Raw genomic sequence first — 16,475 nt, 5'->3', positions numbered from 1 at the left:
ATAGAATGCTGGGCGTTTTGCAAAGGCCAGGGCCCACTGTTTCATTTATTTATTTTACCAGCATGAGCATGACACTACTGAAGTTATGGCAAGTGTTGCGTGTTTTTTTTTTAATAACAAATGAACACTTTAACTGTAGATGGCAGAGTACACCGCTGCACGCAAGAAAAATCTGCTACAGCCGAGATAAGGTGGTGAATGCAAAAAGTTGCTTGGCTTGGCGGCGCCTAGGGAACTGGGCCCCAAAGGTCAGCGTGGACAGGTTGCAACTGTGGAGACGTTCCAGTCCCATACCATCACTCCACTCCACCCGATCCACCGCCCCCCCCCCCCAAGCCTAAATACTCATCTAAATAAAGATTAACCCTAACGTTGACCCCAAAACCGTAGCAAACAACCCCGAATCCTAAACAGTTAACATATCCACATTGTTATCCCTAACTTCCACGATTATCAGTTTAACACGAAGCCTTTCGCGACCAAAACAGGATTTCTCCACAACTCTGGCTGTCCACCTGATGATGCTGGTTGCAATTACCAGCGAAACGTCGTGCTCGAATTGTAAATGTTGTGGGTTTACTCTCCGACAACAACGGTGTGCTGAACTAGCAACGAATTGGCATATTTTATTTACATGACAAACCTTACTAAGTGGCTGTGTCGGGTGGCGGCGGGTTTAACGACACATTTATATTTGCGCGATCTAACCCAAGAAAACTCTTGTGGATTCCATGATTTTAGTACTGTACTAAGAACGAACTTAATAGGCTCCAGAAGGATGAGTCCTGCTTAAAATCATTGCTTCACACATTGTAAACAAGCCAGGTAAACCGGAGTCCTATAAAGCCAAAGTATTACATTCAGTATTAATTTAGCCACACAATTTAATTTTAAATGTTAACTTATACATGTTGCCCCAATTGTCTTTACAAAACCATGCCCTTACACGGACCAGTAAAAATCCCAATGCTTTATCTTTCAATTTTTAAATAGGTATGTACAGATGGGTTTCACTACATTGCCAAGTTTTATACACCACGAAAGGAAACCCAAATGCAGTAGCCAATACATAAATCCAACATGTTCCATATATTGCGTACAACCTGGCTGCAAACTCGTGAAAATTAACTGTTTATAAAGGTGCACCTTTACTATATTTAGCTTTTTTAAAGTAAATGTATTGCCGGTAAAACAAGAAAGAAATCATTAAGATCAAGAGTGCAGTTGCATCTTAGCAATTCCGTGAACATGATGTTGAGAACAACACATATATACAGACACTGCTAAATACATTTAGCAGTTTTAGTCACCCGAACGATTAGAGAAGCTATACACAACAAAGATTAAAAGAGTATTTGCATAGTGTACTTGGACAATCTTTTAAATGAAAGAGTAGCCCACAACAAAATAGAGGATTGTCAACAATCTGTTTTGAAAACATATCTGGGTTTGACTTTTATGAATTACTGGAGGAATATCTCATACTTTAGATTGCACAAACATCTGACCGTACACAGGTGCATCGCTTAGGATTTATGGACCTAGTTTGCTTTTCCGTTGCAAACTATTTAGTAGTTACAGAACAGTGCAGTTGGTTCTTCTCATGTCCAAAAAGCTGAATTTGTATTGAGGCCAATTTTATTAATGAATGCTTGATAGTGCTTTTTCTTTATCCTTTGAAAGGCTTACTGATATACAACAATCTACCTGAAATATAAAGCAAATACTAAATCCCTGTGTTTTACAAAAAATCATTTCAGTAAATCCTTGAAGAGAACGTCTGAACTGGCATCAGTAGAAACTGGCAGTGGTGTGAAAGTTGGCAATGTATCAGAGATGGGCTTCATCAGCAGGTGGCTGGACTGTGGATGCAGCCCAGCTTGAGATGTCCCAGCAAGTGGCACAGCCGAGGAACGAGCTACCATGATTGGATGAATAATTTCCGGTCTCCGTGCCAGACCTGGACCTAAAAGACAGAATACAAATCTGAAGTAAGCAGGACAACAAACATGTCACTCGTGCGATATCTAGGAAACAATGAGCTCACATATGGTGGACTTGTGGAATGTTTAAATTCAGTCAACATGTTAGTTTTTTATTCGAGAATAGATTCACTGTGACAAAACTGTCATACAGTTTCATATTAAAATAAGAGTACATTGGTAGGTTACTTTAAAACTAGCATAAAATCCATGTAAGACGTTAACATGATAAAACTGTGCAGTGTCTCAGGGATATTGTTAGTCGCTGCATTGTCAGTGACTAACGGTTGCAGTCGTAATGACAAAGGAGAGGAACCGTGGCAAGAGACACCTGAAGCAAAAAGACATCAATGTAGGACCGACGAGGACACATGCATTTAGGGTGTGCTAATGTTCCACAAGTTTGTATTTGAGGGGTTCCTGAAAAAAATAGATCTGTTTTGGTGGATTGCCATCACAAAGCTCTCCAACCACACTGGTCAAGTGCCAAATACGCATGGCCATGTTCGCTGAATATTTAAACCAGACTGGACAAGGTTTATGATAGCATTGGAATGCCCCTGGGCACACCATTGGCGAGGGCTGGAACACCTTCACCTCTCTGCGGATGAGGACTGTACGTCATTGGGAACCTCACACCCAAGGCAGGACCTGAAGTTTTTTGTTATTTTGGCAGGATATTTTACAGCACTGCAGTTCGTGATCCATGCATTTCCTGCTGCAGAATATTTTCTGTGTGCTGCAAATAGGACAGCTGGCTACATACGGTGCAAAAGAAGTTCAACATAGTAAAGTAAAACCTTGGATTGCGAGTAACTTGGTCTGCGAGTGTTTTGCAAGACGAGCAAAACATTTTAAATAAATATTAATTTGATAAACGAACGAGGGTCTTGCAATACGAGTAGTACGTATACGCTTTGTCTGCCGAGCGTCACGTGATCACAACTGATATACGAGTGCTTTGATATATGAGTGCTTTGGATTACAAACACGTTTCCGGAACGACTTATGCTCGCAATCCAAGGTTCAACTGTACATACAAATAGCAGATTCTTCGCAGCGTGTATGCAGTGTTCTCTGCGCACCTGGAATACGTGAAGCTTTGTCGGTTTCGTACGTCTGAAGCCCTGCCAGCAGCATCTTTGGTGGAGGAGGAGAAGGCAAGGACTCGGTCTCCAGAAACTTTAGAAACATCTCTGAAAAAGACTAAACAGGGGTTCTCGATCACTTACAGACGAGGTCACAATGGTAAAACAAGATCGAGATGGTAACGTATGTAAAATATACATGAAATGTACCACGAAGAAAAACTACTTATGCCATTACATTGAAGTTAAGTGCTTCACAAATGTGTTATTTCAAGTTTAACATACGCTGTTCATTTCCAAGTTGTGGGATTTGTGCGAGGCTGCTGGATGGTTGTGGCTGCTCCCTCCTCCCAGCCAACTTGAGACCCACTTTGTGACAGTTACTTGCTCATCACTGACAAGCTGAAGGTGACAGACAACACGCAAATGCAAGTTCAATATACACTTGCAACAGATAATTAGTATCGTAACACACATGCCAGTAATTTATTTATGACAAGTTTCATATTTTAAAACATCCACATTTGTAAGGCCATCTGGAGAAATAATGGAACTCAAAAGCACAACAGCAAGCAACAACAACAGCAGCTGCATACCTGGCATGCAGCAAAATAAAGACTTGGCAATGGATATCCAGAAGACCGACTTTGATTTACCTAGGTATGCCAACTGCTTTTGCACTTTGAAATGCCTTTTGTTGTCAAATACAAACAGCATATCATCTTATATGAAATGACATACAGTAGATTATCGATTATATGGTGGCTTGGGGATGCCGGATTTTCAAAAATGCTGAATAATCAATCATTATTTAAAATTGCTTATTTTTGCACATTGTATTACATGTTTTTAGGTGTTGTGTATATGTTTTTTAGTGTTTTTAATTTGTTTATTATATGAAATCAGCATTAAATAAACATACAAATAGACAAAAATAAATATCCTACTTTAAAGAATTACTGTATTTACTGTACCGTACTTTGCCACTCCAATTTCGAAGACTCTGCATGGGGTGCAGCATTTTCATTTTTTGAAGTTGTATGTAGTGTATAATGTACTGTATATAATATTAAACACTGAAATCAAGCAAAGCTACTTTTTTTTGTCATACATGGTGCCCATCGCCAGACTGGTGCACAACCTTTGCAGTGGTTTTGCCGGTTTCGCCGGCTCAGCCCGGGACCGCCGGATAATGTCGGATGCCGATAATCGCGCGCCAGATAATCAATGTTCAACTGTGTGCACATTTTACCACCAAGGCCAATAAAACAAATAGCTTCGTTCCATAACCTCAAACGCAATGTTGGCATCCATGCAACTGGGTAAAAGCATGCAGTCTTCCTTACTTTGTCCATGTCTTCTCTTTTAACTCCAAGAACAACACCCATCAACTTAAGCACTTCGACACGCTTATTTTTTGGCGTGGAAAAGTATCCAACGAGAATATTCCGCAACAAGACCCTGCAGAGAAACAACAGACACTTATGTAGTTGACACGAGAGCAATGCAAATTTGAGGTTGACCGATGAGACGAACGTGGCTTAACATTTTGCGAATAAAATTCTACAACAAATTAAAAATACAGGTAAGTCCTCTACTTACGATGGAGAAGTCAAAAATATCGTAAGTCGAAGATGGCCTAGCCTACCCAGGAGTCTTAAAGAATGGTGATAATTTAGCAAAACAGAGCAATTTACAGTACCGTACTGTATAAACTATATACCGTATGTATTTATTAATTACAATACTGTATTGCACAGTAAAATGTAAAGTAAAAAAACACAAGGTAAATTCTTAGCCTACCTATATGAACTGCAATTTAATAGAAAGGTGGGAGATGCGTACATCCCGGCAGCATCCCAACGTACAGTATCGTACCTCGTACACTGCTGCGTTTGCCTGCCGCGCGAAATGTAAAATATCATACAGGTTTGTCGTATCGCTATCGCCATCGTAAGATCGAAATATCGTAAGTCGGACCATCGTAACTCGGGGACTATCTGTATACTGATGTAATCATTTCTCTTCTGTAATTTGTATGCCATTGTTTCATGTTGGGACTTCAATAATATAAACTTGGTAAATAAAATACTGTTTAAAGTGATACTGAATTTGACACTGCAATAAAGCACGAGAAAATGGTCCCAGGCTTGCCCTCACTTGTCCACTTTTCCTTCGCTGCTGTTAAGGAGATTCATCATCTTCGTTTGAACTTCTTCCAGCATTTCCTGCTGCAGCAGCACTGAAAGCATGACACACAAGACATCCGTAACATTACTGAATACTGTCAACGGCACCACAGACACACCATAACCTGAGGTCATGTTGCCATTAGATCACATTTGCGCATGCTACCTGCACTCATTTCACAGCCTGAAGAGGTAAAATGATTCAATATCCATTTAGCAATGGAAATCTGCAACATGATATGTCTGAAACTGAAACATCCTGTTTTGTAACACACCGTTTGTATTGAGTTTTGCATCTGCAACAATAATGGTCAAGCCGAATGTTAAAAACACGGCTACTTCATTGGCTGACGCTGTTGGTTTAGATGCTGAAGACAATGCATTAAGAACTGATGGCAATCCATCACTATCCAATCAGTTCCTGATGCAGTATCCACAACATCAAAACATACCTCCGATCTAAAGTTCTATAGTACCACTAGAGCTTCTTGACTACAGCCCTGAATGCCACCGAACAATGTGTTTATAACCCATCAAAATACCCTACATGCGCACACACACACAGATCATGAAAACAAAGTAAAGCCTTGGATTGTGAGTAACTTGGTCTGCGAGTGTTTTGCAAGACGAGCAATTGCCGAGCGTCACGTGATCACAACTGATGTACGAGTGCTTTGATATACGAGTGTTTTGGATTACAAACACGTTTCCGGAACGAATTATGCTCGCAATCCAAGGTTTTACTGTGCTACAATATTTTTGCTATTTTTTATTAGAATACCTGTATGTACACACTGTAAGTAGGTTATATGATTCATCCATTTTTAGTGTGTTCATTCATAAAAAAGGAGAATAATCCTATAGAACCCCCATCGGTTTTTCAAAGGTTTACACGCGACTTCAAACTAACAATGTGACATTATCACGTCTTTGTCTTGTGGATAGCTTTTTAACTAATACTTTTTGGCACAACATTTGCACACCATAGCCTGCTCTTGTAAACAATGAAGTTTTAATAGAACGAAATGCATTAAGGAGTCGTAAAGAATGACCAAAATGGAGTGAAATCATTACACCGTAACGCCCGTCAACTCGACACAAAGTTAAGCGTCTTCCTACATAAATGGGCTATGAGGCGGCACTCATCTCAGAATCCTCATTCATCAAAAGTATAAAAAAAGTCTCAGAATTCTGCACTGGGGATGTTTTGGCAATGCCATAAATGAATGTTTGGCATTTTTGGAGGAAACCTGAGAACCGGGGAGATCATTCGTGTACGTCTGAACAACGACAAACGCTCAGCACAGATATATTAAATAATATATTTTTGCTCTACTGGCATCTTCTGGCAACCTTGCAGCCCAGTGGGTTTGGGAGCTTCAGATATCTACGACTCACAACCATTTTGTGGCATCCATGGATGTAAGATACACATGGATTAAACACTTCCTTCAGTACACATGCCCATAAAAGCAGGTGAAAAATAAATGGGCATATTCTCCATAACAAACCAGTGCGATAACGACTATCGATGTCTTTGACTACACCACCAGTGTACAGCATATACTGAATGCACGTGCCCATCATTCTATTAAAGACTGATGAGCCAAAAATCACAAGTGACGAACACAACCCCAGCTGATTTGCACAAAGTGCTGCTCACAGCCTAATCCCAGTGACTCCCGTGGGCAATTCCCAACACAGCACTCACAGTTGCCAGCTGAGATTGGGCCGAGATCACAGCAGAGCCTTCACCAGCCTTTACACTGTCCGCAGGCATTCTCTTATTAGTTTAACACGCGGGCCCTTCACGACCAATATTATCCACAATAGAGGTTTGTGGGTTAGATCGCCTAAATATGTTGTTAAACCCGCCAGCACCCGGCACAGCAATTCGTTACTCTTATTAGTTAGCATAAAAAGGTTTAAACATACATACTTTCAATTTACGTTTAACAATGTGTTTAATTTCTCGTTAAATCTATTGCAATGGATGTTTGGAATATAGGATTGCCACAATAACTATATGCGACAATAAATTCAACACCTTACTGGACATCTGTGAAAAAGAGCTTCATGGCTAATCGGATTTCTCCAGAATAAATAAAGATGCTCATTTTGACGTTCATCAATAACACTGTTTAAAAACATATAATAGGCGGTGTCGGGCAATGGCACATTAATTAAAGCACATAATCCTTGTAAGGCAGTATTATTGACAAACGTGTTGAGTGTTTTTTTGTTATTTGTGCCTGTGTACTACTGACAATGAAGTTATCACGAAATAATTCACGTATACACGGTTTATTATCTGTATACCAATTTACCTAATGTGGCCTGGAAATAAACAGGTAGGAGCGGGTCCGTAAGAAGCATTTACAAATTTTGCGGGGCCACGATTCTCCTCCATGCCACAGCGCCACCCGTAGCGCTGCATAACTTATCAGCTGTCCGTCTGTTTTGTTGTGATACTCGCAGTCATAGACCACGGCGCACGTGTTGCTGGTGGTGTTTCTAAAAGCACTAAAGTGTCTTATGTGCCGTGCAACCATAACTGCTGCTGGCTGTATCAGTGGTGCTGATCCAGCCAGCAGCGCCACTGTGTCTGCCTCATCATCTATGCCTGTCTCCTAGTCTGCCTCCTCGCCTGCTCACTGATCTGTCACTGATGACCCGAAGGAAGAGGGGGAGAGGGTGGGCTGAGCCCCTCCTCCTTCTAACCACCCATTCATCTCGTTGTCATCGTCTACCCTCAATATTAAAAGTATGTTAAGTTAGTTTAATGTTTATTCAAGTTTGATTGTTACTATGTAATGTACCGTTTTGTATTCATGTCTGGTGAAGAAATAGGCAACTTAGTTAAGCTATAACGAGTCTGACCATGCCGTGGTCCCCCTAACCAACTACTTCCTATAGGCCCTGTACTTTCCCAACTAAGGATTTGCCTACCATGGCCGAACTCCCACAGTTGCCGAGAGATTGCTGTATACAACAATATCTGTGTTTACACAAAGACGTTGGTTCTTAGCCCAACCTGGTGAGACACAAATTAACCAGATGCAACACATATTTCGTTTATATTTGAGGTCACATCCATGTGAACATCTCCGCTGTCCGTTTTCTCTTGTGATTCTATACTGGGAGTATTAACCGAGTCTCTGCCTGTTTCAGTTATCTCTAGTTTCCTCATCTTCTTAACAAGTGCACATTCAATTTTGATTTAAAGCTTTCGTGACTGCAGTAATTCATATTCTTAGTTTTTTCGGTAAAGTCACGTTGTTATTTTGTTGTTTCTCTTCAACGTGACTTTACCGAAAAAACTAAGAATATGAATAAGTGCACATTCGTTTAGATAACATTTGCGAGAGTAAACAATGGTTTTGGATGCACTGAAAAAACGAAACAACTTGTCCTTTCATGATTCAAGAGAAGGATCGTAAAAGGCGTACCCCACTGCGATCCATCACTTCCCCTTCCCTTGTCTTTGGACTTGCCCTTCACACGTTACTGCTCACTAGTCACTCCTAAAATAGAATGCTCGATCATACTGTCACATTTTTAAAATGTTCTATAGCTTTGTTATCACCTCAATCCATAAATACTTATATTAATTTAAAATGCGGTCCCAGATCAACTCAATCACCCTCACTGTCTTCAAAATGCTACAGACTTGCCTGTGCCTGTGTTCCCCTTTCATCTCTCGTATTCTCTCCCCTTCCTTGTGGCGTCTGCTCCAGCAATTGCCCACATTGGTGAATGTATTCCATATCCTTATTATTCACAATGGATAAAAAATACTTCAAATGTGTTTTACTTTAGTTTATACAACCATATTGGACCTTCCACCGCATCTCCACTGGATTCACGATATAGTAACCTGCACATCTTCTTTGGTTCTTTCGGTAAAGTCACGTAGAATGAGAATAAAATAATAAATTGATAAAATAAAATAACACAATAATATTCTCACGACGTTTCGGCCACAACACAAGCGGCCTTCATCAGGTGAAGGGGGCGAGACTGTCTGGTAGGACAGCGCTGTCCTACCAGACAGTCTCGCCCCCTTCACCTGATGTCTCGCCCCCTTCACCTGATGAAGGCCGCTTGTGTTGTGGCCGAAACGTCGTGAGAATATTATTGTGTTATTTTATTTTATCAATTTATTATTTTATTCTCATTCTACGTGACTTTACCGAAAGAACCAAAGAAGATGAATCATTGCAGTCACGAAAGCTTTAAATCGAAATTTAACCTGCACATTACTTAAAAGAAACTCCTCACTTCCTTCTAAATATTTAATGGAGTGGCACTTATCTAAAAAAAAAAGATTTGGTGTCTTGCGGCATGAAAAGCATTTGTTAAAGGATCCTGAACCACTTATACTTATAGTTTCGGGTCTTTAAGGTTCTTTTTTCCAGTTGTCATTTCTATATTGGTTAATGATGTAAGCATTTTTTTGCTGTTCAGTAAGAAGACATTATGTGATAGTGATGCGTCTGCTACAGTTTGTATAATCCCTTCAGGCCAATGTGTGACAAGGTCACCTTTCCACAGTTGCCTGCAGAGATTTTACAACCCGCAGTATTTATCACCTATTTGCTTTGGCCACTAAGCTTCTGCACATTCACATGTCTTTGAAAATATTGCAAAAGCAAAAAAAATGAGTGTTATAGCCCATTGTCAATTCAATGCTGGATGAAAGCATCCACATGACATGTCGAGAATGGTGTTTTTTTATTTTAACCACACTTCACCATGCTGGGAGTTGTGGGTTGGTAAAGGGGGTGCCCCAAAGCTGGTGCAGACATCACACTCCACCGATGTCTTGGGTAGAAATGGAATTCAGAAAGCCGTGTTCATAGTGTAGTGTGCTAACTACTGTGCCACAGCTCCACCCCTGTAAATACATATTTCCCAATATAAAGGACACTATAAATAAACCAGAACATGTTACAAATTATCTTTAAACAACTGTTCCTCTATAATAGTATATAATATCCCTTAATCTCAACACCTGAAAAAAAGTATTTTTTAGTAGTTTGTTCCAGGTTTACCCACTGACCTTGCCTTAGCTGTGCACTCTTCAATAATGCAACACTGCTGTAACATTACTGTGCTATTTGTTAGTGGGTTAAATACATTTTTAGTTTGCTTACAAACTTGCCGACTCGATAATTTTGGTGTCAAATATATGGCTCTGCTGCGATGTCAAGACCAAATACAAAATGTAGAACATTGCCGATTGTGATAAGCTAATATTTATTAAGTATTTAATAAGCTCTTGAGGCTAATGGTTACTCCGACTACACAATCCGCAAAGCTATCACTCCAACCATGAAGAAGGACCCTCTTGAGGAGCTTTTCAAAACCATGACTTTACCCTACATTGCGGGGATCACAAAAAAGATCCCAAATCTTTTTGGGGGGTTCATCCCACTACCAAAATATGTTTTTAAAGATTCCTAATGTAGCCATAAATAAACTTAGGGACAGCATATCTCCCAGCCAGACTTCTGGTCTGCTCTGTATTTTACGGATTTCTTCATGCAATGCATCAGTTCCTTCTTCCGCACAGTTTTCATGTCTATCGATTGTTTTTTTTTTAAATTGCCTTGGTTTGAGAAAACTTGGATGACTGCTTCAATTTCGAGGATGGCAGTCTCAGTGGAATCACTTGGCAGAAACTAAACTGGACTGTACTCTTTGGTCCTATTCGGTAAAGTCACGTAAAAGTATAAAACAACTGGACTGGTTCATAGAAACCGATGAAAGAGGAAAATGGTGAAGTTTTGTGAAAAAAAGAACAATTTTGTAGGAATTTCCCAAGTAAATGTTGGCTCCAGATAGTCTGGATATTTGCAATTGTGTTGGGGATCAGTATGGATTGTTTTTTTTTTATCATGGGGAGAGACAGTCACTATCACGAGGGCTGGAGGAAGGATACCAGACAAGGTGGAGGAATCGACAGTGTTTGTGATGGGGAAACAGTGAGGGACTGTATTGAGCAGGAGATGAAAGATGTAAGCTTTTTAAAGAAATCGGTAAAAATAGCATTTAAGTTATTGATATTAAATTGTTAGTGGATCTGAAGCAGATGTGGTGGGGAGGTCGAAATAATAATAATAATTCTTATTAACTGCTTGTTGTAACGTTTTGACCTGCACCTACTGGAATCTGTGAGAAAGAGCTTTACAGCTCATCGGGTTTCTCCAGTATAAATAAATATTCAAATTCTGAATAATAATTATTTGGACTTATCTAGCGTCCTTCATCCAGGGATCACATAGCACTGAGAAAAGACATGAAGCACTAAAAACAGAGCCAGAAACTGAAATGCTTTTTCTTTATCTCATTCTTAGATAAATATCAAGCAAGTTCTTTACACACATTTGTTTTTGAAGGAAAAACAAATAAAGGAATAACATTTGTTCTTAAAGGAATGACAATGTGACTGGGTTCTAGGGATCTAGTCAAGGGGTGTATGGCGATGAAGAGGGAATGTGTGTAAATAACACCGCTTGTTAATTGGATGTAGTCGAGATCTGATTTGGTTCCTGCAAAGGTAACTTGATAAGATTTGATGTGGTCATTCCAGATCTGGTAGGATGCTTGTAGCAATGATCCAAATAGGGAAAAGAGACCAAAATAGAAATCATACTGACCTGTACACGTCTTATAACAGAATTCTCATCAATAACCAATTACATCTGCAGGTTTGACCGAGCACACAGGAACTTAGTACCCTCAACAATAACACATGCACCTTGCATTCAACACTGCATCCTCTAGAAATATTCTTGGACCATTTACAATGGAAATAATTCTGCTGCAGACCAAGAGCACTACTTACAGCAATTGTTCCTATCCATGGTCCTTTGTTCCAAGAACATACCAAGCTGAACATTAAAAAAGCACGTGATACGGTTATGAAAGCGGCTCCCCTCACCACACACCTTGCCGCTGCAGCTCCTCTATGCGCGCATCCTTGAGATCCAGCTGCTCGGTGAGTCGAGACGCTGACTCCAAGGCATCGTTGGCTTCGTCCAGTTGCTCCTGTCCGTTTACAAACTCGGCACGTTACCGTCGGTCATGGCCACTTGCGGCAAAGCAGCGCCGAGCAATTAAAAATGTTACCCGTCGTTTCATTGAAAATATAAACTGCAAATGTCAACGAATGCGAAGTATAAATTTTGATTTAAAGATTTAAAGCTTTCGTGACTGCAGTAATTCATATTCTTAGTTCTTTCGGTAAAGTCACGTTGAATGGACTAGTCCGTCTAAATAAACTGCCAAATCGCTGCGCGTGGCGCTAACGTTTTTTTATAAATAAAAACACCGTTTAAAAATAAATAAACTTATGCAAACCGACACACCTGAAGACGACCGTTTGTGTTATGGTCGAAACGTCGTGAGAATTTTTTATTGTTTTATATATATTTTATTATTTTGTTGTTTCCCTTCAACATGACTTTACCGAAAGAACTAAGAATATGAATACGAAGTAATTGAGAGTATTATATAGGAATGGATACATATGAATACATGCTTAACATGATGATAACATACAACTTGAAAAGGCTAATCACGTAACATACCATGTTTTAAAAATCATGTAAACTACAGCTTTATCTTCGCAAAGACTATCAAATATTACAAATTGTTAAAATGTGTTTATAAAATTTCGAGTTCACTATAATGCCTAATCGTTCGCTTTAGAGTTTACTATTCTTAGCTCTTTTGGTAAAGTCACGTTGAAGGGAAACAATAAAATAAGAAAATATATATAAAAAAATAAAAATATATATTTTATATATATATTTTATTATGTTATTGTTTCCCTTCAACGTGACTTTACCGAAAGAGCTAAGAATATGAATTACTGCAGTCACAAAAGCTTTAAATCAAAATTTAGAGTTTACTGTCAAGTCTGCAATCAGATATGAGCATTACTCATTCTTGAAGGTACAAATTAAGCAAAGAGCGAGATGGAACTTCAACCATGCCTGTAACTGCTTGACTTGCTGCTGCATCTGGTTGGCTTTCTGTAAGTTGCTCTGTGCTTCACGGCGATGTTTTTCTAACTCTGTAGCATACATAGATTTCTCCTCTGCAATGGAAGGTTGACAAAATAAGAAAGACATTTCAATTTCAGCAAATTGAAAATTGTCAAAAAATGCATGCAATCATAGCACACAAGCACCATCGAATACATGCTGCTATGATGCATCTTCAATAATGAATGAAAAGCCATTACTCACCCTGTTGAAACTGCTCAAGAACTGTCTGCAAGTTTGAAAGTGATGCTGCATACTGCTGCGCCTGCTGGCGGGCAGCATTGCACTGTTGCACAGCAGTATCCCTCTGCAAAGACACTGCCCTCAACTGTTCTTGCAGCATGTCTGCTCGCATCGAGGCTTCATAACTATGGCGAGCACAAAGACGCGCACACAGACCGGCAGAAACATGCAAGCATTAAAATATACGCGAAAACAAAGCAAATAAACACCATTCTCTGTGGCGGTGTAATATGTACCGATTAGTCGATTTAAACTATATATTTTAATCCCATGACACACACGTGTTGAAATGTAGATTAAAAAAATGTAACATGTTAAAAAACCATGTTCGTAAAAATCATTTTCATTTCCAAATTAAACCTTAAGAATAATTGCATATAAACAGCAATGTATTTGACTAGTAGGGAATATGAAAATCTGTTGAACAATTTCATGCACAGATGTATGTGCTAAAACGAATTGCTTTAATTAGTACTTTCCAACCGTATCTTTAATAATGTCTTGGTGTTCATGGCCACAATAAAAAACAAAATGCCTCTTGGCAAAAAAGCTTGAACATTAGTCCCATCATGAATGAAGTGGGAAAACATACTTCTAGAATGAAAGTATGAATTCAGGTAAAATAACATGTTTACATTCTCTATTTACAATATCACTTGTCTGTAACAAAAATGACCACAAACTCTATAACTCTAATTAACTCCTGGTATTTTTGGTGGGTGTTCACGGTGTTTGTGCGAGTGTAGTATGGCGATGATAAAGTGCTAGGGTCGTGGATAGCGGTTGACCTTGCTGAAGTGCTGAACCATTACAAGTGAAGCGTGAAGTGGTGATCTTGCCTGGTACTTTCACTCGCAGAGTAGGCAGCATTGAGCTTTCCCCGCAGGACGGTGACCTCGTGGCTCAGAGAAGCCTCGCGCTCCTGGCCGGCCAGATCTTCGAGTGTGTGCGCTTCTTCCACTTGCACGAGGTGTGCACGCAGGCGTTCCGCATCCTGCCGAAGGCGCAGCTCCAACTCCGCAACTCGTTCCAGCTGCACAGGTTCATTGTGACCACCGCAAGCACAAACAAAAACGAACATCCCACTTGAACCTGCTCTCGTTCCGTGCCATTTCCAGCGCACACCCCGGCTATTTGTGTTTGATTAAAATTGGTAGGGCTTCACTGCTGAGATCTTGCGTTCGAATGCAGGCAGCCGCATAGTTCACAAGTGTGGCGAGTTGATGGCCTCAGATCTGTAACCAATGACTGCACTTTAAAACACCCATCTTATTACTCTTTGGTTCTTTCGGTAAAGTCACGTAGGTATAAAATAAAATATACCTACGTGACTTTACCGAAAGAACCACAGAGTATGGATTCCTGCAGTCACGAAAGCTTCAAATCAAGACCTATCTTATTGTACTTAATTCGGTTAAATTCCAGCTCTGAAAATGTAACATTTCAGTTTGAGACATGGGGCAAAGTGTAACCCCAACTTTGTAAAGAATAAAAAAGACCACTTTGAACGACTTTCTGGAAGTCGTGAAACATCTCTTGCAGGGAGATTCTCCGACACACCCAGTGTGACTGACACACACGCACGTGCGTGCGTGTATGACAGAAGGTGTCAGAGAAGGTGTGCCACTCGGTGAGATGTATACATGGATTATTCATCTAATTACATAACGCTGAAAGTACAATTGCAATAAGTTAGATTTGTTTTTGATGTCAGTGCTCAGGCCATATAAATTGAATAATGCACATCAGAATCAAATCCTTTATAATTGATACAAATTGTATGTCACAGGTGCATAGATCTCTTTCAACCATTGGAGATATTTACATGCACCACGAAGCGGCAAAAACTTTTTTTGATTTTAATCATGGCACCCCACATGTGACAACTGTTTTTTATTCGTGTGAAACTGAGTTGTTTGAAGAGCAGCTCATCATCAATTCATAACAAAACAAAACGTATGTTTTGCAGCAGTAAAACAATGGCAGCATTTATTTAAATATAGATGTAGCATGTCATACACATGCAAAAGCAAATACTCAGCGCTAAGATATTTTTCATAAAATAATTTTGCTAAGTGTTCAATCACACACTTCAAAGCCAAAAGCAAACCAGAGGTTGTGAAGTGTGACAAGCTCTGCTGTTTCCCACAGTGAAAGGATTATCACACTTTCAGCTTCGTAGATGTGATCAAACCGAGCTCGGAATAATGATTCTTGTGCCAACGCCGTGATAAATGTCACTCTCAGAAGGACTCTCCACGCCACCTCCTCACTCCCAACCGTGCTTACATCTCGTGTGAGAGCCATGTTCTCCATTTGTTTTTGCTTCAATGCCAACAGCGACTGATCCCGCTCGTGCTGAAACGCCACGGCTTGTTCTTGTTGGCGTTTAAGTTCAGCGAGCAATGTTTCCAGCTCTCCTGCACTCCCCTGGAAACAACCACATCCAAGATTAACAAGGTTAATTAACTGGCAGGGTTTAAGCTAAACATTCATGCAACAAAATTATGGTTAATGCAGTCTACGTAGGTTGAATTTAAAAAATATTACGCAATTATATTTTATGCCAAACGTGACATCTATTGCAAAGAATATTGTCAATCTTCTTCAGATATGGCCCCATGTGGAAGCGTGCAACAAGATAATTCACTTCTCTTCAATTAAATGCTAAAGTTCCTCTTTCCCAGCGATGGAGTCATCCTTGTCGCAGAAAGAACATTCTTTGGCCACGTAGATTTACATTCACAACCTCTCAATATCTGATCCCTTCTGAAAAAAAGCATTCATTCTGCAATAAATCAACACTGAATAACCACAATGTTCAGTTGGTTGCATACATATAATGTAAAATGAATGTTCCACATTTAAAATAATAAACATTAAAACACGTACCACTGTTTTTTTTTTGTGATGGAAAAA

At 39.7% G+C, this 16,475-nt stretch overlaps 1 protein-coding gene across 1 annotated transcript in view; it reads right to left on the bottom strand.

The window, feature by feature from the left end:
• Nucleotides 1-13: 13 nt before the first annotated feature.
• TRIP11 (thyroid hormone receptor interactor 11) overlaps nucleotides 14-16,475 on the bottom strand; it is a 30,482-nt gene continuing 14,020 nt past the window's right edge. The window contains exons 11-20 of the mRNA XM_032947639.2: nucleotides 15,846-15,986; nucleotides 14,396-14,589; nucleotides 13,518-13,681; nucleotides 13,263-13,366; nucleotides 12,213-12,312; nucleotides 5,231-5,312; nucleotides 4,417-4,531; nucleotides 3,356-3,472; nucleotides 3,068-3,188; nucleotides 14-1,966 (exon numbers count right to left, since the gene is read on the bottom strand). Of these exons, the coding sequence (XP_032803530.2) occupies nucleotides 1,752-1,966; nucleotides 3,068-3,188; nucleotides 3,356-3,472; nucleotides 4,417-4,531; nucleotides 5,231-5,312; nucleotides 12,213-12,312; nucleotides 13,263-13,366; nucleotides 13,518-13,681; nucleotides 14,396-14,589; nucleotides 15,846-15,986 (1,353 nt within the window). The 3' untranslated portion in view covers nucleotides 14-1,751. The remainder of the gene's footprint in view (nucleotides 1,967-3,067; nucleotides 3,189-3,355; nucleotides 3,473-4,416; nucleotides 4,532-5,230; nucleotides 5,313-12,212; nucleotides 12,313-13,262; nucleotides 13,367-13,517; nucleotides 13,682-14,395; nucleotides 14,590-15,845; nucleotides 15,987-16,475) is intronic.

This window comes from Petromyzon marinus, chromosome 6 (genome assembly GCF_048934315.1).
Source record: "Petromyzon marinus isolate PM22_M1 ecotype Great Lakes invasive population chromosome 6, UKy_Petmar_22M1.pri1.0, whole genome shotgun sequence".
NCBI classification, from domain to species: Eukaryota; Metazoa; Chordata; class Hyperoartia; order Petromyzontiformes; family Petromyzontidae; genus Petromyzon; species Petromyzon marinus.
Note: the sequence above shows the minus strand (reverse complement) of the source record. Positions and strands in the feature narration are given on the sequence as shown.